The 26,215-nt window shown below is 32.2% G+C and overlaps 1 protein-coding gene across 2 annotated transcripts in view; it reads right to left on the bottom strand.

Moving 5' to 3' along the window:
• m (zona pellucida domain-containing protein miniature) overlaps window positions 1-26,215 on the bottom strand; it is a 36,025-nt gene that overhangs the window by 7,028 nt on the left and 2,782 nt on the right. The window contains exons 2-10 of one of the 2 annotated variants that reach the window (XM_076402565.1): window positions 23,477-23,554; window positions 20,426-20,601; window positions 13,001-13,142; window positions 11,940-12,054; window positions 11,550-11,672; window positions 3,295-3,473; window positions 3,061-3,239; window positions 2,923-3,002; window positions 2,708-2,856 (exon numbers count right to left, since the gene is read on the bottom strand). In XM_076402565.1, coding sequence (XP_076258680.1) covers window positions 2,708-2,856; window positions 2,923-3,002; window positions 3,061-3,239; window positions 3,295-3,473; window positions 11,550-11,672; window positions 11,940-12,054; window positions 13,001-13,142; window positions 20,426-20,601; window positions 23,477-23,542 — 1,209 coding nt within the window. In that variant the 5' untranslated portion in view covers window positions 23,543-23,554. Of the gene's footprint in view, window positions 1-2,707; window positions 2,872-2,922; window positions 3,003-3,060; window positions 3,240-3,294; window positions 3,474-11,549; window positions 11,673-11,939; window positions 12,055-13,000; window positions 13,143-20,425; window positions 20,602-23,476; window positions 23,555-26,215 lie in introns of both variants that reach the window. The other variant, XM_076402564.1, reaches the window with a different exon arrangement.

The raw sequence follows: 26,215 nt of genomic DNA, 5'->3' as shown, positions 1-26,215 counted from the left end.
CTAACTACTACTATCTGTCTTCTTATTAGTAACTTTGATTACGGTTAATTGAGTGAATGCAAAAGTGAACAGCCTTATAATATTCTCGGAATCCTACTGACTTTTCCAATTATGAAGTACGAAAAGGGTTCAAAACACAAAAATTATGTTATTATTACTTCAAAATAGTATTTTATTTTAAGAAACGGAGAGACAAGGAAAGGAATTTATTAGAATATAAACCAAACTGCTAGATAGTTTAACACGACCGATCTGAGATGTCAATAGAATGAAATATATAACTAACAATAGGCTCAGACATAAATATAGTGAATTTGCGTACAGACCGGCCGGCCATTAGAATGATCCGGGAATGGCAAGTCGCTCGTTGGTATTTAAACAGCCGAGCTCTAGTGGGAATGGCGATTTTTTGTAATCGATGTAAAGACTCTGCACAATGTAACGAACAGTTTTTTAAATGCTTCGTCTAACGAATGAACCGTTTTTATAGTCTTTAATGCCTTATCGATCGGTAATTAAAACCCATAAGCACCGAAGTGCCATGGGGACATTCGCCGTTACTATACAGGGTGACATAATAAATACGTCCAACTTGAAAACCGGTCGTGTGCGTTTTTTTTCACTCGCAACTTTTGCTCATTGTCGTCAACGATAACCAAACACATAAGCACTAACAATGAATAGTCTTCAATAAACATTAAAGAACAACTTACATATTTTTGTAAATTAATATCATTATTTATTATTTTTTGATCGTAAATATTGTAATCAAAATTTACAAATTATTCGAAAAATAATCTACTTAAAAGTCATTAACAGAGAGTAACAACATAAACTCTTGAAAAGTTGCTTGATCTACCGTTATTCTAGATGTTTTCTAGATGTGATTTCTAAATTATCTGATAAGGTCTGACATTTGGATTTATTTCAAATTAAGTATGATGTATAGTAAGAGTATCTATTTGGAATTAAAATACCCATCCTTTAAATGATGTACGCACATGATTACATGAGCTACTCTTGCAGACGATACTGCCTTAATGACTGTAGGCAAAGACAGGAAATAATAATGACAGTGAACAAAATTAATAACTGGATTAATAAAAGGAGACTCAACTTGAATGAGACTAAACATGTCCAAGTTAGTTTTATACAAAATCAAAATATCTCCTACAGAATAAACAATATTCAAGTGTCGTTGTTAACACAGCAAAATATTTAATAATGATACTGACGCTGCGCTGTAAGGTTCTTGTAAAGAAGAAGAAAGAAAACTGGAAGAAATTCTGCCTTGTCAACATGCAAGAGGAGCTGCTGTTTGAACAAATCCTTAAGACCGTGTGGACATAGGGCATCTAGATATAGAGTTGTGCCAATAGTAATATGGACATACTTTGACATTGAGGAATACTACTAAGAACTTTAAAAATACCAATTTCTAAAGAGATACCATGCCAGACCACACCTGAACATTTTTAATCTTTCGGACAAAGGCAAAACTACCAAAATATATATAATTTGGGGTGGAATGAAGAAAATTTCATTTTAAAATGGTTTTGAATTTTTTTAAGATTACACATTTTTCATCGCATATCTTCAAACGATTATATAAAAATAATTCTACCACCATTCGATTACAAACAAAATTCTACAATTTTCATTATCTTGTAATTATTTGAGCGGATATAGCAGCAAAAAATAAAGTGCCAACATTTTTTAAAGGTAAAAGGTAAAACTCTCAATTATAAGTATTTAAGGGCGACATACAACGAAATCCTACGTTAAAATGCTTTAGATTTCATATCCTTTATTGATAATTCTAAATCAATATTTAACAATTGTTTTACTATCATTCTAGTCAACACAAAACTCTTTATAATATCTGTAGTTTTCATTAACTTGCAATCATTTGATCCGAAATACCAGCAAGAAATGTAAAAATGGTTAAAAAAATTTCATGCATGTAACATAGATGTAATATGTATTTGGCGATAAATTAACCGAAAATCCAACTTTGGACTTAATACTTTCTAAGATATGTGACCTAAACCAAAATCCATTAGTTTCTTAAAAATATATTTTTCATTGTGCATATTATAAAATTCTAAACTATTCTAAAACTGTTGTTCAAAAATGTTAATACTACCATTCCAATAAGCACAAAATAATTTATTATCCTTGTAATTTTCATTCACTTGCAATCATTTAAACCGAATTAACAGCAAAAAATATGAAAGGCGAAACTCTCAGACTAGGATGAAATAAACGAAAATTGACGTTAAAATTCTTCAGATTTTATAACATTTAAAATATGTTACCGAAATCAACTAATGAATTAGCCCAACTACTTTTTAGAAAATAAATATTTCATTGTAAATCTTTGAATCAAACAGATATATAAATATTGTTATACTACTATTCGATTCAGCACAAAATTCTTTATCATCCTTGTAATATCCACTAACTTGCAATTAGTTTAACGGAAATAACAGCAAAAAATATGAAAATGCCAGAAACCAACATCATTGAAGCAATTGGCGTATGTTTTGGAACAAGACTGGAATAATATTTCGATGTAAACTATTCAGACTCTCAAAGAGTCTATTCCGCAAAGAATATCAACTATTTTGAAAGCAAATAATGGCTCAATATTCTATTAATAATTGAAAATTCTATACATATATGAAAATTCTTAATGAGAGCTTACCTGGCTTGAAACGTCGATTTCTTCAATATCTAAGCCATCATTGTTGTCGCTGTCTTCGCCAATAAAATGTTGCCTGTCGTCTTTCTCTGACGGTTTGTTCCAGTCGATTTTCTGTTGATTGTTGATGTTTGCATTCAGAGACATCTTCACTATTGGTTGAGGATCTGTGAAATTCCTATAAACATCAAATATAACATCAACGGAGAATTACTCACCTGACTCATCGCTTTCGTGGATGATGTCATCGTATAACATCTCTTGGTCATGTAAAGATTGATCTACTGGTTTCGATGATCTGGAATCAAATAATATTAGGAAAATATATTTTTTAATGCCACGAACTGAGATCATACTTGTCGTTTATGTCAGAGAAAGCCACTTTATCGTCTTTTCGTTCTAAGGGGTTGATGTATTGACCTAGTCCATTCTCAATGCCCGGCGCTTTATCTGCGTGAAGCTGACAGTGATCCAGACATCCGTGCCGACATATTTCCACCTTACATTTAATGTGAACACTTAGAGCATCTGGAAACTATAAAAGGGATTTCGTTAAACTAGGAGAAATTATGGGATGCGATAATACAGACTTTGAAGGCATGGAAGAAAGCGTAAGTGATCACCGAGGCTCTGTCATCAGCACCACGTGCTTTCAAGAAACGGCTGATCATCTTCGGTCGAAGCACACAACCGAATTCGTCTGATAATTGTATCACGTGGCCACCTCCATCCGATGCCACACAAGATTTTACTCTCATATCGAATTCACCTGTAATACAAAAGTCTCTCATCACTACGTGATCTTGTTCTTCACTCATTTTATTACAATTATTTTTGCTTCCATCATTTTATTCAAGTAAATATATATTCATATTTTGTTTTCTATATTTAAAAGTTTCCTTTTACCAACTAGGGGTTTATCTGGACTGAACCTATAGTTTAACGTGGGCTCCGAAACACGGCCCTCAACATTAAGCCTACCGACTGGCGAGTGACCAACTTAGAAATCATCCCACGGAGAAATCCGGTCTTACCTACTCTGATGACTGGCGTGACTGGGATCATATTCCTTGTCAGATATTGCATTCTTGTCTAGGATAATCACAAATATTAAACAATCACAAATATATATTTACGGCCATGCCCCAGCAAGACTCGAACCCGCAACTATTGCAGCAGTAGGTGAACCATCGTGTGACCACCTTTACCACTGCGCCAACCATAGGAAAGTAATTGTCCTTTATATTATAATAGATCACATGAAAAGTCCCCGGCCTACCATAGTAAAACATATTTTTTTGGCAAAATTAGTTTTTTTCTATTCAACATAATTCCCTTCAAGGATGATACACTGATTATATCGACGGTCTAACTTTTCGATACCATTTTTGTAGTACGATTAGTCCTTTGCTTCAAAATAGGCTTCAGTTTCGGCGATCACCTCTTCATTCGAGGAAAATTTCTTCCTAGCATTCTCTTGAGATCTGAGAACAGGAAATAGTCGCTGGGAGGCAGATCTGGAGAATACGGTGGATAAGGAAGCAATTCAAAGCCAAATTCATGGATTTTTGCCATCGATTTCACTGACTTCTGACACGGCATTGTTTTGGTGCAGCAGCGCTTTCGTTTTCTTCAAATGCGGCCGTTTTCGGCGATTTCGTCCTTCAAACGGTCCAATAACGCTATGTAATAGTCGCTGTTGATGGTCCTCCCTTTTTCAAGGTAGTCAATGAAAATTATTCCATGCGCATTCCAAAATACAGACAAGGTTAGGGCAACCTTGCCAGCCGACCGTTGCGTTTCCCCACGCTTTGGAGCGGGTTCATCGTGTGCAGTCCACTCGGATGACTGTTAATTGGACTATGTCGATGGAGCTATATTTCATCCATTGTCACATATCGACGCAAAATCTCGGATTTATTACGCTTGATCATCTTAAAACATTGCTTCGAATCCTCAAACAAAAGTGTGCTCGCGCGACACCCACTTTACACAGAGCTTTCTCATACCCAAATATTCGTGAATGATATGATGTACATAGTACAGCTGATATCTTTAGAGTGTCTGCTATTTTATTCAATTTCAATTTACTGTGATTGAAAATCATTTTGTGGATTTTTTTATGTTTTCGTCGGTAACAACCTCTTTTGGGCGTTCACTGCGTTCAATGTCTTCGGTGCTCATTTCACCACGTCTAAACTTAGCATACCAATGCTTGATGGTTGATTTTCCTGGGGCAGTGTCCGGAAACTCGGCATCAAGCCAAGTTTTTGCTTCAACTGTATTTTTTCTCTTCAAAAATCAATATTTTATCAACATGCGAAATTTCTTTTTATCCATTTTTTTCACAATAACAAAATTTGTTTCACTCAAAATGATATAATTCACAAACTAATGATCCGACAGCTGTCAAATTTATACACGCATCTTTTGAGGGTTAGGGCTAACTAAAAATAATATGGCTTTAATTCTAGTAGCGCCATCCATGTGTCAGGCCGGGTACTTCTCAATTGACTTATTATAGTCAATTGAAAGTAAATTCGTTTTAAAATCAGACAGTATTTTCCTTTTCATTTTATTCTGGTTTAAAACAGATACAATGCTGTTTGATACGTTTGAACATGTAACAGAATCAGCCTACAGAAATAGTCCTGTTGCCAAATGTCTGCAAAATTCTTCAAAACATTAGTAATAATAATTACAGGTTATAAACGGACAAACGTTGTTTTGACTCTTTGCAATTTAATTGTCACCAACTTCAAAATCAACGATTATTATTACATATTTAATTTTAAAATATGTTTTTGTGTTAAAATTCTAAGTTTGATTAATTTTAAAGTTTTAGTGAATTCCTTATTTATTTTTTGAAGTCGGTTCAATTTTTTTGCTAAAAATATTTTATGATGTATAGTTTTATTTATATATCTCAAAATCTTTATGGCTATGGAGTGCATGGAATGTTCCACGTCGATTTTTTAAATATTTGCTGACCAGCCACGGCAAAATTCATCTTTGGTGTCGAAATTTCCAGAACAAAAACGAACAAACCAATTCTGTCCTGTCTACTCTAAGTGTTTCACTTTTCGTAAGTATACATCCAAATTATGAATAAGATAAAGTGTTGAAATCTCCAATTTCAATATGAATTTACTTTGGACACAGTAAATTAATGAGGTTACCCTTTATCACTATTTAAATCTAGAATATACTATGGATTTCATTTCTTTATTCTATTATTTACTAGCGACCCGCCCCGGCTTCGTACGGGTACAATGCTGATACTAAATTAAATATACTACAGAAAAAATATGAACGTTGTATATAAAAACATAGCGGCCCGCTCCGACTTTGCACGGGCATAAAATATATATGCCTATGTCACTCAATGAAAACATGATTAAAATCGATCCAGTATTTTTGGTTCATTCATTACTGCCCTTGGCCTGCACGCATTAAATTTGGAGTAAAACAATTCCTCTTCCCATATACTTACTATGAAGATTTCCTGCTATCTTTGGAATATCTAAATTCATACAATTTTTATTACATTACACATTTTTAAACGCAAATTTTAAATTTGTAATATCTCCGAAAATATTTGTTTAATTTACATGCTGTAAGGAACCATATTGATCTATATTAATTGCACACTGTATTTAAGGTACTTAATTCGATAAGGATTAATGCCGTATTGCTTAAAATAGCTTCGTAAATAAGCCATTTTCTCACGTAAAAAGTAAACAATAAAAATGGTTAATGTGGGTTATCCCTAAAAGATAAACATATACCATCGCGGACTTTTTTGTAGACCTTTTTATGGTGTACAATACTGTAGTACATTAATTTGATCTAACTCGTAGGGTTAGGCAGCGTTTTTGCTAATTGCTAAATAAGCCTAAAAAAATAGGTTAATTTACGACATCACGTTAGAAACCTCTAAAATTAGCAATGTTGCCTTAGTATATTATGCATGTATTATACATATAAACCTTCCTCTTGAATCACTCTATCTATTGAAAAAAACCGCATCAAAATCCGTTGCGTAGTTTTAAAGATTTAAGCGCACATAGGGATATAGGGACAGAAAAGGCGACTTTGTTTTATACTATGTAGTGATGAACTTATGAAGATAACAGCGACATATTGAAAACAGTACAGTTGGCATTCATTAACTGGGAAATACTCGTATCCCTAGAATTGACCTGGGTTTCTTACATCTTTATGTTCTGAATAATTATTGTATGTCTATTGGCGAAACGAAGTCCTAACGGGTACATGACGATTTTAATCAGTATGCTGTTGTCGGAACCTCTTAACTAACCCGATTCGCATCCATGTGAAATTCACACCACACACAATTCGATGAGCCGTTATACCCGAAATAGTTGTGTGGCTCAGCAGACGGTCGTTTTTATTGTGGCATGGGCAGATGGTTCCCATGCGTATGAATTGAAGTAAACCATGAGTCTGGCTACGTTGTGAGTTATTGTGATTGACCTTAAAATCTACTTATTTTTAATTTATTGATGTTATCGTAGTTATTTGTAGTCTGTATTACAATGCGTGTTCAATGACTATCGTGTATGTTTTCTTCAAAATCGTTTAAATCGTTATTCCTGTTAGTTGTTGGTGTCTATTATCATCGACATCATTAAACCATATTTTAGGCTGTGGTCGAGGCTCTACCAGCTGGAAATTGTATACGGTAGATTATTCGGTGATTCTGTTGTACCTAAATCAACTACGGACGGGCACATTTTAAAATAAGAATCTGCCACCTTTGTGGCTCAAAAGGCCGGTAGGCAATTTTTAATTGCAAGATAATTCCTAAATATTGAGTGTCTTAATACTTTTTGTGTTATATTATTGTTGGAACCATTAAAATTATTGCAAGTATTGATAAAAAACGATTAGGAATTATATATTTTACATATTTTGTAGAGAGCACAAGTTAATGTGTCAGCTTTATCGGAAGGCATATACAGCTTTGAAAGAAAAACTCGATATGTGAAAATGTCATCCCAACAAAGATTAACAAAATTCGAGAATAACAATAATCGTTTTTTCTCATTGCTTACAAGATATTTAACAGGTGAATTGAAAAGTTCCCGGCCTGACACATAGATGGCGATACTAGAATTAAATCCACATGTTTTTTAGTTAGCCCTAACCCTCAAAAGATGCGTGTATCAATTTGACAGTTGTCGGATCATTAGTTTGTGATTTATAGCGTTTTGAATGAAGCAACTTGTGTTATTGTGAAAGAAATGGGTAAAAAGCGAATTTCGCGTGTTGATAAAATATTGTATTTTGAAGGGAAAAAATACAGTTGAAGCAAAAACTTGGCTTGATGCCGAGCGTCCGAACACTGTCCCAGGAAAATCAACCATCAAGGATTGGTATGCTAAGTTTAGACGTAGCGAAATGATCACCGAATGCGGTGAACGCAACGGACGCCCAATAGAGGTTGTTACCGACGAAAAAATTTTAAAAATCCACAAAATGATTTTGAATGACCGTAAATTGAAATTGAATGAAATAGCAGACATTCTAAAGATATCAACTGAACGTGTACATCATATCATTCACAAATATTTGGGTATGAGAAAACTTTATACCAAGTGGTTGCCGCGCGAGCTTACTTTTTACCAGAAACAACGACGAGTTAATGATTCGGAGCAGTGTTTGAAGATGATCAAGTATATTAAACCCAAATTTTTGCATCGATATGTGACAATGGGTTAAAAATGGCTCCATCATTTCACTCCGAAGTCCAATTGACAGTCATCCGAGTAGACTGCACACGATGAACCCGCTCCAAAGCGTGGGAAAACGCAACAGTCAGTTGGCAAGGTTATGGCGTCTGAATTTTGTGATGCGCATAGAATAATTTTCGCTGACTACCTTGAAAAAGGAAGGACCATCAGCAGCGACTATTACATAGCGTAATTGGACCGTTTGAAGAACGAAATCGGCGAAAAACGGCCGCATTTGAAGAAAAAGAAAGTGCTGCTTCACCAAGACAATGCACCGTGTCACAAGTCAGTGAAAACTATAGCAAAAATTCAATAGTTAGAGTCTCGAAATCGGCTTTTGATATAATTTGATGTCTGGTGAACAGAGAGCAGCTAAGAAAAATTTTCTTGCCAGGACTGATGGCGCAGTGGTAAAAGCGACAGGACAGTCCACCTACTGTTACGACAGTCACGGGTCCGAATCCTGCTGGAGCATGGTCGTAAATTTATGTTTGTGACTGTTTAATATTTGTGATTGTCCAAACTGTGCAAGAGTGCAAAATCCGACAAGGAAAATGAACTCAGTCACGTTGGGTGACCAGGATGGATAAGACCGAATGTCTTCTGGGACGATTTCTAAGTTGGTTATTCGCCAGTCGGTAGGCTTAATGCCGAGAACCCTGGTTTGGAGCCCACGTTAAACTTGTTTGTTGGTCCAGTTCAGATAAACCACAGTTGGTAAAAAGGATACGTTTAAAGATTAACGTTATAAAATACGCGACTACATGACATTTTACTGAAATTTGTATCAATTATTTTGATTATTTACTTTATAGAGCGAAGTTTTCGAAAATTAATAGTTAATTTGGTAATCGTAAGTACGTTCATTTAATATATATTTCTAAATTACTAAATTATTCTGTAAAATATTAATTACTATGTTTTAATATTGTATTAATATACATGCTAAAGTCAAATGTCAATTTTAATATTGTTTTATTCATATATTCATAAAAGTAAAGAAAGTTCATGAGTATACTTATATTTGATACTTTGAAGTTGTTATAGTGGTAAGAATAATTTTACTTATAATACTTTGTTATAATGTTCAGTGGTGTAGTGCCTTAAACTTATCAATTCTTTATTTGTTATTACAATAGTAGCATAATATTTTAGATTATTCCCTTTGCTGTGTTATGAGTAAAACATGATTAAATTAATAAATAAATGCTCTAATTTCGGCCACGGGATGATTATTATTTATCAAAAATATGTTCATACAATATAACACAAATTTGATTTTTTAACAAAATTTTTTCTTTAACAGATTATATGTATTATCCAATAAAGATCCTTCTGTCTGATAGTACATTTAAAAATCTAATGTTCATGGAAGAAAATCTAATGTTCTCTTCTTTTACTGATTAATAAGATGGTTTGGATTAGTTCTATTCTATTCTATCTAGTACAAATAGCTAAAATTCGGTGTTTTAAATCCGTTCTTTTTTAGAACTAACACGCTATACAACATATTTAAATGAACATGTGTTTTATTGACCAATTCTCAATACTTTTTTGAACCAATAAACGTAAGACCACCCAAGCCCAATAAATCAGCTGCTACTATGAAACCAGCTGTTTCTAAACAAACAACTACAAGAAACTGTACAGTAATTATATTTTCAGACCAACTACTAAATATGAACTAAGTATCCCGTTTATCTGACCCAAAAAAGATATGTCTTCTTGACTTCGCCTAGCACATGTACTAATCGAACCGATCTCTATATAAAAAATGGATAAAATTTTATAAATAATTCACGAAGTACATTTCAACTTATGTCGGCTTCAAATTTATTAAGGCAAATAAAGTAATTTATATGAGAATGTCTCGGATGAACATTTACAAGTATTCAATAGTATTCAAAATAACAGTGAACTCACGTCATCATGATTTTTAATGTATTCCTTGCCGCAATTTCTAAATTCGTTTTATAATACAACAATAGACAATATTCCTTCCTTCTCATTTCATTCTGGTTAAAAAGAGACAGAATACTATATGATAAATTCGAACATGTGACCGAATCGCCCTGCAAAAGTCCTCCGGTTGTCAAACGTCTGTAAAATCCGTCCAAATATTAATTACAATAATTATGGGTTATAAACCGCCAAACGTTCTTTTAACGCTTTGCTTGTTTTGATACACTACAAGTCGCTGATTATTATTACTCTGGTTGAAAATGCCTAAGCCAGGCAGAACAGATTGAGTCTCTAATCATCTAGTAAAATTCGTTAGAGAGGTAAGTATTCTTACCGTTAAATATTAAGTTGCTACAGTTCTATTGAAAATATTTTTAAATGTGTGAGGTGAGGAAGAATACTAACTTTTTTACAGATATGGCAAATATATTAGAGAGAATGTACTGATTACATCTAGTTTTATCAAAAAAGATGTATACAGGTAATAATAGAAGCAACTAAAAAGAAATACGGTGGTAAGGTAAATATTCTCTCTAATGAAAATAACATATATTTCTTGGATATGCAATTGTTAATTAGATGGAATAGGCCTCCAGGGAACATCAGTGCATAAAAACACGCCTAGAGCTCTAACTCATGGGTAGTATGAAAAAGAATTCAATTTAATTATAATAAAACACAACTCTAACCTACAAAATATTATCACTGTGTAGTTAATTGCAGTTCTAAGTTATTCTATAGAATATGCATTAGATGTACTATAATATTAATATAAATTATATTTAGTAACAGTATTTTTGTTTATTTACTTTATTTAGCATAGAATTTTGTTGAATGTCAAAGCCAAAATGTACTAAAACTTACAGTTGGTACTGGAATATTGCGATGTTTTAATATCATCACTTTAGATGAGGTTCATTCAATGTTTTATTCATTGAATGGACTATGGCTGATGTCTTTTTGGATACTTCATTTGTACCGAGACACGTCATTTCAAAATATATATTCTATTTAGAAATCGTAAACAGAAACTATGTTTCCCTTTCGCGCTCAACGCTTAAAAATTAATGGCAAAACCAACAAAAGTTTACATTATTATAATATCGATATATACAGATTAAACATACCTCTGTAATCATTAATGGCCACTACGAGAGTCAGTGTCGATCCCAGAGGAACAATACCACTAACAGGTGGTGCCCAAGGCCCTTTACCATGTTGAATTTCCATCCAACAGTCCACATTGTCACCTGAAACAAAAATATCGAACAATCCTTATAGAACAAGATCGGATATTTATTATTTCTTATAAACCAATGAATAAACCTTAATGGAATATTTATTAGAAATGTGTCCTAATTAAAATTTTCATTAAATCTGTTATATTAAATAAGGAAATCTTAACTACGTATGAAATAAATAATTTTCTATATTTAATAAATTAATTATGACTTAACTTGTTAAATGTTAAGAGCCATGTAATAACATACAACTCGTGGCATTTAATAGCGTATTACCTCTGAAATCCAATTGAATGACATCAAGATCCGCTATAACCATAGGAGGTTTAGAGGCTGTTTTCTCATAGTCGTTAAACCATTCGCATCTCAATCTCTTGGCTTCATCCCAGACCTGTAAGGCACGTAATTGACTATAAATCGTTGAACAAATGTATATCAAAAATATAATAATTAAACATGTACTGTTTAGATATTGTACAGTTCTATATTAATTTAAAAAGCACATAATACACATATTACAAATATAGTCTTGCCAATAAAACAACCAATACACGTCATAAATACCATTAAACGTATTGCCAAATATAGCTTAAAAAAACGCAAAATCTCTCTTAAATACGTAGCTTTTTCTTTCATTTTACTAATTAGCATTACTCAAGTTAAAAAGAGACAGAATGAAATCTGACACCGCTGTCATATGTACATGAAAGTATAATAAAAGAACTCTAACCTACAAACTACTGTGGCTGTTTAATTAACTGTAGTTTAAGTCCTTCACTAAATATGCATTAGATGTACTATAATGTTAAAATAAATTATTTTTTATAACGTCATTTTTGTTTCTTTATTTTATTTACATTAACATTTTGTTGTCAGAGTCGAAATAAACGCACACTTAAATTTGGTGCGGTTGTGTTACAAATTTTAATGATGTACATTGGCTGTTTTATTGGAGAATCTATAGTTATTAACTACAAAATTTAGTAATTTTTCCATACAGTAAATATCCTTTTGCTATTTAGCTTTATGTTTTAAAATTTAGATGTTGGAAGAGTCTTATTCTTAGTAACTGATGTAGTCCTAATCTTAAAGTAAAATATTTTCATTACTACTTGTAAATTCTAACTATCAACAGTTTATGGGCCCATGCACATTGGGAGTGATATATTATATAGCTATTTAATTTGAGAGAGTTAAATGATTGTTGATAGCTCCTGTAAGTCTTAAATGTTATTAACTAATTAATTGTGAGACTGCAGTATCAAATGCAGAGGCAAAACTCTTTAAAAATATCTATAGTAATAAAATGTCGGATTTATTATATTGTTATTACTGACCTCCAACAAGTCCTTATCGTACTGAACTACAACAGTATTTTCATAAAACTGCCCATGAAGATCGGGTTTGGTACCACATCGGGAATAAGCTATTTTAAATGAGAAAAACGTCTGTCCAGTCGCAGGAGGTACATACACACATCTGAAAATTTAAAAAAAAATCATATATTAGAAAGACCAATTTTCTAATCAATATTATTAATTTAAAGTTTTGAGTATATTCTATGATCTCCCTCTGTATCTCTCCAGAATAATCTGATTATTAAGAAGTTAAAGTGTATTACATAGAGATGTAACTTAAATAGGCGAAATAGAGGAAATCTCTTGCGTAGTACCACCCATGAAGGCATTGAAACCATTTTTGACTGATTCGTTTGAATATTTCTGACATAGAGGCGTTTAGTATTTGCATGACTTAACTATAATCACAATTATTTGATTACAGTGTGTCTGCACTCTCAAAAGTATTGTCTATTCAGTGTATGTTCGGAAATAGAAAAAGGAGACGTGGTTTTCCTTGGAAGAAACAGTACAAGTGAGCTAGATTAAGGATGTATGTATTAGTATTGTTTTTACCTGGTACGTATACAATTATATAAAACAGTCTCTAGTAATTTTACTATAATAACAACTTAGTGATAGAAAGAATTCTGATAATCCTTTTAAGCGGGCTTTATAAATGATCTATTAACGCAACTTTTTTTGGTAGAATGTCTTATTTTATCATATAATTCATATACTGCTAAACGATATACTAACTATGTGATATAAAATAAGATTTATTGCATACTGTAAAGTGGTAATCAAATACCATGTAAGTTAAAATATTAATTAAGTAATGCTGTATCTTTATTGTATCCTTTTAAGCACAACGCATATGTTATGTACAAAAATAATAGTAACATAGCTGTACCTAATATTTTTAATTTCTTTATAGAGATTCTTTTATCACATAGATGTGCAAAAATTAGTTGTCATATACCTCCAGAATGTTTCGCAAATATCTCGTGTTAGAATAATAAACAGTTTCATACATATATCTAATAATACATATACAATGAAGTTATGCTATAGTGTACTTTAAAATTAACAGTCTGTAGAATATTCTAGATGTAAGGGTAGCATCATTCGTTTAAACAGTCAAAACCTACTGGTGTTTGAAAATTATATATGATAATTTCAATTATACTTTGCTTTTTTTTTGTATTCATTCAAATCTATCGACTGTGTAACAAACGAAGACAAAATTACCAACTATACAACTGTATTTTTAAACTCCTTTGATGTGTTTGTCTTAACAAATGCACATATTACAACTAAAAAGTTCGGTAGTCATCATGCTTCAAAATATAAACCAACCAAAACTATGCAATGGAACACTTTTGGTGATAAGAAAACTGATGATTATTATGATTTACGTGACGATACTCAAAGAAAAATTCGATGGGGAAGAACTTCACTCCAGAGTTTCCGATAATCCCAACCGATATGCCTTTTGACTTTTAACAAATACAATTTATGATTTGTCTTGCATTCGCCATGACGATTAACATATCGCAAGATTAATCCTTGATTATTTCGGTTCTGAATCTAGAAAATATATGTTTTTCTTATGGTTAATTGTGCGTGGTATGTTCACCATCCTGGTTTCGACTATCTGGTTTCGTATATCACAAGGCGCTTCATTTAAGAGAATCGACCCGAGTGCATCCCATGTAACAAAATACATAGTTCCAGTAAAGCTAAATCTTGCTGACATATTATTGAAATACCTGTTTTTTGCATTTATTTCATATTTATTTTCTGTGGCTCAAATCATTATGATTCCCAAACCAAGGAAAAAATTGGAGTTTCTTCCTATCGTCCTATGTGTTTATTATCTGTGAGATCCAAAGTTTTCGAGTAAATATAAATCAAGAGGCTCAACGTAATTTGAGTAAATAAAAACTTAAACGATAAAAAATATTGCTCGGTTACGGTTTTTAATATATCTAAAGCTTTTGTTAAAGCGTGGCACACTGGACTTAAAGTTAAATTAAAAGAGCTTCTGCTCCATTCACACTTCCAACTACTAAAGTTACATCTCATAGAGAGACATACAGATACATTTTATTATATTTTTAACAGTGTGACGAATACACTGAACTACTTCCAATATACTGAAGTGTTCTGCAAGATATATTGTTCTATCTCATGTGTAGAACCGACGTACTGACCTCAAATACCTCTACTACATATGCATTTATCGACGATATTATCATATCTCAAGAATCCAATATTATCCACAAGGAACCTCCTAATGCATTTCAACAAAATCCATTGATTGAAATATGGCGTATCAAGGCGAATGAGACAAAATCTACCCACGTGATGTTCATTGCGTAGGAGGACCTAACCTCCGGTAAAACTTAATAATCATGAATTCCCGTAAGCAGATAATACTCAATATCTGAAAATGCGCCCGAATCGACGCTTAACTTGGAAGAATCACATATTAATAAAGCGCAAACAATTTATTTTCTATGGCGTAGGCTCAAATTTTCTTTGAACAATAAGGTATTGCTGTATAAGCCAATTTTTAGGTCCATATGTACGTATGGTATCGAACTGCGAACTAGTAGTAAATCTAACACAGCCATCATTTAAAGATTCCAAAATAAAATACTATATACTATCGTTGACGCCACATATTATGCTAGTAACAACCAAATTCAGCGCGATATCTCCTTGGAAATCATAACAAGTGTGATTCGGAGAACCAGTGTAAAGTACTCTGAAAAAGTTTCAGTGTGCCCAAATAAATTCTAACAAATAATTAACCTTTAATTAAATACCATCCGTTATCAGTGCTTGTCGATTTATTTATCGATACCATTATTTATCAGTACGCTATAAATAATTATTCGAACTTTTAGCTGCTAGTATATAACTGTCAGTACCTGTCGTGATGATCACCGATCCCATTTCGTTTTCAGAACTTCATTTCACCCGGCCACCTCGACATCAAGATCTCGCACGCTTATTTGTTTTATTTATTTTGCCATTTATTGTGTAGTCATTATACGATTTATTTTGACCACTGTTTTCATATATTTAAGATGTTAAATTGTCTTACATTGTTTTATCAAATATAATTTTTACTTTGCGCCCTGTGTTTTCTAGGTAAGATAAATCCTATAAAATATCGCAGGAATTAGCATTATTAACCAAAAAACTTATCAACGGATAACTAAATATCGAACAATCCACGTATACTAGACCTACCACAGCCCAATCAGCTGTACAAACTCTTCCGTAACAGTTATCGAGATTCTAAATCATTTTTGGTCATAAATCTACTAAAACACCTGTAGATTTTTTGTCAGTTAAATACATTACCGTTACTCGCCCACAAAGGATCGCTGTTGGTGTACGATCAAATGTCACTTTATGATGTCACAGGTTCCAGTTGAATGAACCGCGCCGGTTCGGTTTAGATCAATGAAAAGAAAGAGTTATTTGAGTTCCCATAGTTCAACCACTCCTAGACGAATATATGCGAGAGAAAAAAATGTTTGCTTAAGATCGTTCCTTACCTCCGGCTTATTAAGTAGTTGCGTGCGGCCCACTGACTTTCTTTATGTTATTAGATAATAAATCGATTAAGCCTCAATAAATATTTAATATTTTTTTTAAATCTGTATTTTTGTCACTTTCACGGATGTTGTCATTTCGCGACTATAAACCAGTACAACCAATGCCGTAAAAATTGCAATAGTAAAAATGGATCAATTACATAATATGTATATTTATATATAAAATAATAGTAGATGTCCCGGAAAGTCATTACAAGTTTCTCCAACAGATGTCGCGCTACAGATACAATGTTATGATTTGACACATACGTCCTTTTATTCTACTGACATTAAGCTTCAAGATTATACATATTATATTTTACGAAAGTCATCGTTTGCTGGTAGAAAATTACGGTGAGCCTGTTCTAACCTTAAAATCATGTGAAGTGTGGTCTCGAACATTAAAAAGTAGTAAGTTCGATGTGCAAGACAAAGAAAGTTCTGGTAAGAGATTTAAAGATGCGAAACTTTATTAGATGAAGACCTAAACCAAATTCAGAAACAACTGGCAGTTGGATCCAAAAGATGAGAAGATAGAAATGAAATGCAGGTTCAAATGTTTGATCGGAAGTCATTTCTGTTTAAAATCCTAAGCGCAAAAACATCATGGTTAACACCTATCGAAGCCGGCTGTTCGACTCCAAGGCCAAATCGTTTTGGTCGCAAGCTCACTCAATGCTCTCTATTTGGTGGGACCAGAGTAGCGTGGTGTATTACGAACTGTTTAAACCTGGCGAAGTAGTTAATAGTGATGGCTACCGACAGCAAATAATCAATTCGAAACATGAATTCACCGAAAAACGTCCAGAATGGACCCGATAACTCAGTAAAGTAGTTTTACAGCACGATAACGCAAAATCGACCAAAGAAGCGTTGAAATCACTCACTTGGATAGGACTAAATGTATAAATAGTGTATATATAATTTAAAATGGACCAAACCAAACCAAAGACAATCACGACCAAATAGAGACTCCATCCAGACCGCACTAGCACTAATACCAAATGGCAATGGTGATTTGGTCATCGACATTCATCTTAGCATCAGTTGGACTCTGTGAAGGTACTAAATCTCTCCCATAAATCCAAGGAATCGATACGTCTTATCTCCTGTTAAGAACACCCATACATAGCCCTAAGAAGGGTGAGTCGTGAACAGTCGCCCAGTATACGGTACACTGAGGTAAGGGCAAAGTGAGCAGGCAGGCTCAAAGTCATCAAGTCGCCATACGAAGAACAAACGTGATCCAATCCTTTGTCTTGAACGTTGAAATTATCCCATTTGAATTGCCGAAACTACCTTTCACGCATTCTTATCGTTCCAATAAACAATTATTTTTTATATTGAGGACATAAGTATGTTAATGCATTCAAGTTTTCAGTCCTCGGTTCGGCATTTCCAAAAATTGTAAATCGTTAACGCTGTTATTTTGGTGGAACATAATTTGTATACTTTTGAGGTTAATATTAATAGAATAAAATTATATACGTATAAGGTCATAGTGCAATTTGTTACAAAAACCGAAGCCGACCAATCTGGCTAATTGGCTATAACAGAGTGAATGATGGGTAATGAGTAAATGGTTAAATAGGTTGGTAAAGAAACCTGACCCTTAGCCTGGAACGGTTTGAAGAGTTTTGTTGATATATTTGGTGAGGGTGAGGTCTGTGAGGCGGTTGTATTCATCTATGAGGGGCTGACTGAAGATAATGTGTTTAGCTAAAACATCAGTATTCTTATTAATTAATATTCCCACGAGGAGAGATAATTAGGACTCGAAGTATACATAATATGAATAACAAGAAATCAGTGGGATTTAAGAACTACAGTTCGAGAAGACTAAAAAAGTCAATCTAACGTCTTTCTTGTGATGGTATGTGATTAAATATGAAAAACATTTGCATGCCGTAAAACAAACTGAACAAATAAAATGTATTTAGGCGTTTACGTTTTAGGAATATAATGTTAGAATCACTGCTGATATATAGTACCTTCTCTTAATCACGGGTCTTGTAATAAATTGTTAGTAACGATGAATAATTATAGCTACAGGCCAATATGAATGGTTAAAAGAAATTAACCTCAATAAATAAGCAATACCCGTGCACCAAATGAAATATTAGTGGATAGTCCTTCCATGGGACTTTCATTGTCAAGTACTAAATTGACCGTAACTGTTAACTATGATATTTAATTTTAGTCTATGCATCCTTTTGACAAAAAATACATTTTTAATTTCAAAAATTGTATATTCTTGATTGAAAATTCTTGAAAACTGATTGAGATAGAACATTTTCAAGGCAATGGTTCTATTGTATTTTTCACCGTAATATAGCTACTATGAAAATTACAATAACTTAACAGTCAACATATTCATTTTGAGTTTTTTTTATAAATATTCTAGCAAACGTGTTAATATTATTTCTTTTATATACTGAAATTACGACCAACTAAAGCATCTATGTGCAATAATACCAGAGCATCTGGCACGCAGATATTGCACATTTACAAATAGGACATAATTATTTAGGATAAATGCATAAAAGTGATTTGAAGCTTTTGACCTTTTATTAACGAGCCAATTCATATATAATTAATGTTGCTTACAAGGCATTCTAAGCAAACACTACCTCTATATCTACTAGACAATGAAAATACTTTAAAAAAATTTATCATCAAGAATTATGTAAAATTGATTCTATCAAAAATAGGTCCCCTCCTCTGTATATTCTTTTATACATCTTGAGCTATAGAAATGCATATGTAATAGATGGGATATACGTAACTAGCGACCCGCCCCGGCTTCGCACGGGTGCAATGCTGATACTAAATTAAATACACTACAGAAAAAATATGAACGTTGTATATAAAAACATAGCGGCCCGCTCCGACTTTGCACGGGCATAAAATATATATGCCTATGTCACTCAATGAAAACATGATTAAAATCGATCCAGTATTTTTGGTTCATTCATTACTGCCCTTGGCCTGCACGCATTAAATTTGGAGTAAAACAATTCCTCTTCCCCTATACTTACTATGAAGATTTCCTGCTATCTTTGGAATATCTAAATTCATACAATTTTTATTACATTACACATTTTTAAACGCAAATTTTAAATTTGTAATATCTCCGAAAATATTTGTTTAATTTACATGCTGTAAGGAACCATATTGATCTATATTAATTGCACACTGTATTTAAGGTACTTAATTCGATAAGGATTAATGCCGTATTGCTTAAAATAGCTTCGTAAATAAGCCAGTTTCTCACGTAAAAAGTAAACAATAAAAATGGTTAATGTGGGTTATCCCTAAAAGATAAACATATACCATCGCGGACTTTTTTGTAGACCTTTTTATGGTGTACAATACTGTAGTACATTTATTATACATATAAACCTTCCTCTTGAATCACTCTATCTATTGAAAAAAACCGCATCAAAATCCGTTGCGTAGTTTTAAAGATTTAAGCGCACATAGGGATATAGGGACAGAAAAGGCGACTTTGTTTTATACTATGTAGTGATAAGATGCAAATGTTCTCATCACATTCATTCATATACATTTCTAATATATAACTTTTCTAAAAACTTTCCTGAAACTCAAATCGTTGTACCCTACCATCCATTGTTCTACAATCTTCAGACAGTAATCAATAATACATGAGTCGTTTTGATTTTGACGACCTTTAATAACTTTTCTGATAAAACCATAATTCTGTTACTACAGATATGTAGAGATTTTTTCCCGAGAATCCGAACGAACTTGAAACCACTTTTACACCATTTAGATAAAGTACTAATTCTACCTGGGATCTCCATGTTGTCCTTTACTGGAGACTATTCCTTCAAATGGTTGCGAAAATGACAAGTGAACATCCATGTGGTCTTTACCACACATCACCTCCAACGACTGAATCGAGGGCATGCCATCAGGTCGATCCAGAGGCCATAACTCACTCCCACCATCAACAAGCACAATCACCTGAAAATAATACAAGCATTTATAATGGATGCAAATTACCTCGCATTGTAATAAATTGTTCGCAATAATAATATACAGGCAAAAAAATTTAATCTTATAATATAGTATTTTTTCTACATTAAAATATTAAATAATTTCATAAATAATAGTAAAATACTTTCTTGTTGGCGTAGATTTCCAAATTAGGAATTATCAAATTTCATTAACGTGCTTCAATTATCTTATACAGCGTTATATTTTTTATAATAATTCCAACAAGTAATACAACACAATATAGAAACTGTATATGCGACTCTCACAAATTACATTTTTAATTTGACATAGTTGTATTAACCATATGTCACCAAGTGTGTTCACACGAGAGACTCTTCATTAAAGATATTATGCGCGAGATGAAAAGGGGAACATCATCGAAAATGTCAATTATCAACTATAATTTTACATTTCCAATTCGTTTGACCGAGTGCTAATAAACATTCCTTCTGTTAATAAAATTCTATAACCAAAAAGATCAGATATCCGATTGTATATGTGACACCTGGTGCATCTATTGGTGATAGTAGGGCAAGATGCACTATCGAGAGCGATATGGAAAATCAGTTTGATCTATGTGGACTTTGTTTTGGGTCTCATAACATCGTTATCTTTCTCTCAGCATGAATATTTATTATTATTTATTAGTTGGGGATTACAAAGGATAGAAATGAATGCAAATTTATATGACAGCTGTATAGTTCGACCGCTTAAAATCAACATTAAGTAGCGTAAATAACAAAGTCCTTTGTGAATCAGGTCAATTCGTTTTAAGTAACATATATACATATATATCTGATGATTAATTATATGATTAAAAAATTAGTCAGTCACAATTATATTATAACATGATATTAATTATACAGAGGATGAACAAAATAATATGTACAGCTAACATATACATAATATTTACTTGTACCAAATGAAATATTAGTGGATAGTCCTACTACCATATTGTATGTTGAGAAAGCATTTGCTTTTAAAATAGTTGAAATTCTTTACTGAATAGATTAGTAGAGTGTCTAAATAGTTTCCAACGGAATGTTGTCCCATTCTTGTACCACTAATAGCTTCATTGATGTTATGTATGGAAATCTACCCATTCTCTGGTTTAAAAACTCTATAACGCTTATACGCTTCAATTATGTTGATGTCTGGCGATTATACTGGCCAGTACTCAACTTTTTTGGCTGTATGTTTGGGCGATTTATCATCTTGGAATATGGCAGTGTTTAGCAGCAATATTCTAGTTATAGTAAGGAATTCAGTTGATAGACAATGGTCTTTATGGTCTTTGCATTATAAAGGGTGTCAATCAATCGCAGCCGTGCTGTTTTTGTCGAAATAATATTGCTCAAGTGAGTGTTGAGTTATATTATCACTTTTGTCACAATAATTTTTAATGTTCGTTGGTCCCTGTTAGTTACTGTGTTTCGTCCACTATTCCTCTTCGCCGATGATAACAGGCGGGCCAAAAGTCCCGCTACCATTTTGATTGCGCGGCATGTTAGTTATGTGAGTTTTAGCTCAGTTTGCTGTAACCATTGTGTTGTATAGACGTCCAAATTTTATTATGGATAAATATACGCTACAAGAACGAGCAAAAATAGTGACAATATTTATTGAAAATAATGGTTCCATTATTGCCACTCAGTGGAAATTACGTCAAAACTGTCCTAATCGTCCAGTGCCTCACAAAACCACAATTTATCGTTTACATGCGAATTGTCGACAGTCCGCATCTGTCCATCAGGCAAGCCTCGTTCTGGAAGACAATAGTCGTTTTACGGATAGTTTTGCAGAGTCCCCAGAAACATCAATTCTGAGACGTGGTTCCCAGTTATACATTTTTGCAAGCAATTTAAGGTGAATTTTGAAAACTGATTTGAAAATGTTCCCGTACAAAATTCAATTAATCCAAAAATTACTACCGAGAGAACCTGATCAACGAATTGTACAGTAATGCAATCCTCACGCTGTGTGATGGAATTGAAGATTTTTCGTGTAAATTGATAATGAGCGATAAAGTCCATTTTCTTCTCAGTGGCCACGTCAATAAACAGAGCAGTTGGTTTTGGAGAACACAAAATCCTCAATTAAATCATGAAACATCATTGCATCCAATAAAAACAACTCTGTGGTGTGGCATTCATGCTGTAAATATCATTCAGTAAATTCCATTTCAGGCACCTAGATATAATTCGAAATTTTCTTCTACCTGAAATGGAAGAGCAAGAACTAGAGGACATATGGCTTCAGCAAGATGGGACCACAGTACACACAGCGTTCAACAATTCAATTATTGAATGGCATTTATCCACGAAGATTAAATTCGCGAAATAGCGATTTAGCATGGCCATAATTTTTAAATCATAACGAAAAAAAATGTAAAGACGAAACAAACTTCTTATGAAAACCAAACTTATAGACAATCAAAATGGTAGCGGGACTTTTGTGTGTGTGTTGTAATTTAAAATATTTTTGTAAACACTTTTAAAATCATTTAAAATAAATTATCTGTAGATATGAAAATTTTTTGATCATCCGTAATTCCTTTACAATACAACTTAATAGAATAAGGAAAGTTTCATATAAAGTTTCATTATAAACTTTTATTATTTTCATTATGTATGACATTTTCTCGTACGAAAAGCCTATGTCCCTTACTACTATATTTGATTTGTATCTTAAATTAAATTATATCCCATATTACAATTTTAATATTAAATTGTATATATCTTAAGCTATATTTTGTTTAAAAAAATTATTATTAAATATTAAAATTAATGTTACACATTATTTCATATTGAAACAGAGTTGTTGAGAAATATTTGCAACTTACCAATAACAACAATCCAGAAGTAAATGCAGAAAATGGATGCCTATGTTGGCAAAGTGATATCCGCATTTTCCCTGGACCCTAGAACAATTTAATATATTTAGTTGCATGTATAATATTGAATACAAAAGGCAATGAAAATAATTTTTCATTTTTTCATGCTTGTGATACATGTGCTATTATCTGTCACTGAAAACAATAAACAGAATGAAGTGATTTTCAAACTATTGAGAGAGTTATGCAGAGACCCGAAAAAATGGTGGTCGGTGGGAGCAAGATCTGGACCATACGGTGGATGCAACAACATTTTCCAGCCAATTTTTGGGAAAATCCCTAAATATATATGTAGTACGGCATTGTCGTGATCGAAGGCAACGCCTTCCCTTACGGCCCCGTCATTTTTGACAGAATGCCTTTTATAATGAGAAGAAAATTGATTTTAAATAGATTGGCTATTAAAAAGTTTACGAGTAGAAACTACAAAATATGTCGTTTTTCACTAATTATTTATATGAGAATAAATTCTTTGAACGCATACTTATAGCTAATGCGCTTTTTTAATGAGTTCTAACGGTACACGCACACGACTGTTTGGTTAATGGAAGGAGTGCCCTAAGAATAAGTTTTTAATTGGCGGTACATCGACGTATGTCTCAGTTACAATGAATGTTAAATTTACCGCACATTTTGCGTGATTTTCGTTTAATTGAATTTAAAATACACTTTATCATATTAGTGCGAATATAGGAAAGGTATATTTCGGTTTTTATTCCTAATAACCATTGTGTAAAGAATTATTGATTTTTACTGCAGTTATGGTTATGCAATCAGTAAGGCATTCATTCAAATATCTCTATCGTCACAAATGACAACATTTGCCTAAAATTGAAACAAAATTCTTGTAATGGTTTTATCATTTACAATTCACCCCCATCATATCAACAATTTAATAATCTAGACATTATTGGAATGAATTATTACGTAGGAAAAATTTCGAAGCAAAATAAAAATTTGCTTTTTGGATTTTTACCCAATTAACTGTCTAATTTTGGAAACTTTTCTCATACAATATTTTCATATAAATAATTGATGGAAAACTATATTGAACAATTATTTCACTTTTTAGTAGTCAATCTACATAATATCCATTTCTCCACCATTATTAAATAATTTAAAATTTAACCTAGTTATGGAACAAGCCAAAATGAAAAGCACAATTTTACAGTTAGGTCTGTGTTTTTTGTAATAATAACACATAAATAATAAATCAGACTAATTAAAAGTAACGAGGATGTTTGATTGAGATTTAATTAGTAAAAAAACGCCATTAATAAAGTAGTAGATCATTTATATCGTATATATTCGATATAATGAGATTTAAAACAATTTTATTGAGTAAATTAACCAGTTTTGGATTAATTAATAATGTTCGTTGTTTTGTGGTAAAAAAACGCCGTAAAATTTACAATTTATTTAATATAGGTGGAGTTTTAAATGTAATTTAAACTCTACATTTTATATATGCCTTACTTTTTGATGTATGCATAAATTTTCGCTTTTTGACGAGGAATTCACTTATTTTATAGATTAACTCTAACAGCATAGTTAATTGGGAATTTCATTTCTTATAACATTATATTTTTTTGCTACATTACAGTCACGTTTTGCCTTTGAAAAAAAATCTTTAAAGAAGACTGCTGCTACAGAAACCATATTCGTATTCCTGCAAAGTTTATAACAGACAACCTCTACTGAAACCACTTCTAGAGACTGGAAGACACTAGAATGTGTCTATTATAGAAATGTGAATATCATTTGTAAAATTTTGAGTCATTTATTGCTAGATTGAGAATGGCAGAAAATACACGTAGAATTCTTCGATGAACATTTCAAGAACAAGGCTGCTATGTGAACTGAAACTGAGAGATTTTTTAAAATCCCAGATGTTGTCCCAGTTTTAAAACTACTTGAAATGTAAAATAGATTCTGCTTCATTATTAATGAAGTTCTAATGTAAGGTAATGTGTTCTGTGACCTAGCCTCTGACAATAATTTTTGTTATCATTACAGTGGTTTTTATTAGGATATTTTTTTGTTACATTTGAGGTAATCAAAAAACTGAAAAACTGAATAATATTCATATAGTTATTGAGATAAATATATATATATATATATATATATATATATATATATATATATACTATCAAAAGAATAGAAAGAAACTTTACTCCCATGATATATGTACAGACAATTTTTATGTTAATATCTTATTTAGATTTAGAACAAGCTAACGAATGCAAATTTTCATGACATCTGTACAATATGGGGATATAAAAAACAAAATAACAACGTTCGTTTGTGAATTAGTTAAACTACTTTTACATTTATTTAAATTACCTACAAAACTAAATGTTTAAGTATATAAAATGAAAATATTAAGATATTTATTTTAATTTATTGGATTTACAGATTTAATATCCAATTTTAAATTACAATCGTTTGTTTAAAGGTTTTTTTGGTTACTGTTCAGTTTAACTCCAAAATATCCTAGTTTTAGTTAGTAGTTACGTATAGAGAAATATAAGTTCAAAGTTCTTATGTTAATACTTTAGAATTAACCTTTTTAGACGCTAACTTTTGACTTATTGATATTAATTTAACTTTGGTTTTTTTTTAATGTAATGATCAAAAAATGTATAATTATAATATGTATATATCTCAAAAATAATTATAAAAATATAT

This window comes from Rhynchophorus ferrugineus, unplaced genomic scaffold (assembly GCF_030347505.1).
Source record: "Rhynchophorus ferrugineus isolate W39M unplaced genomic scaffold, kcgeb_rfMv2 rfM4, whole genome shotgun sequence".
NCBI classification, from domain to species: domain Eukaryota; kingdom Metazoa; phylum Arthropoda; class Insecta; order Coleoptera; family Curculionidae; genus Rhynchophorus; species Rhynchophorus ferrugineus.
This window is presented reverse-complemented; position numbering and strand designations above follow the sequence as displayed.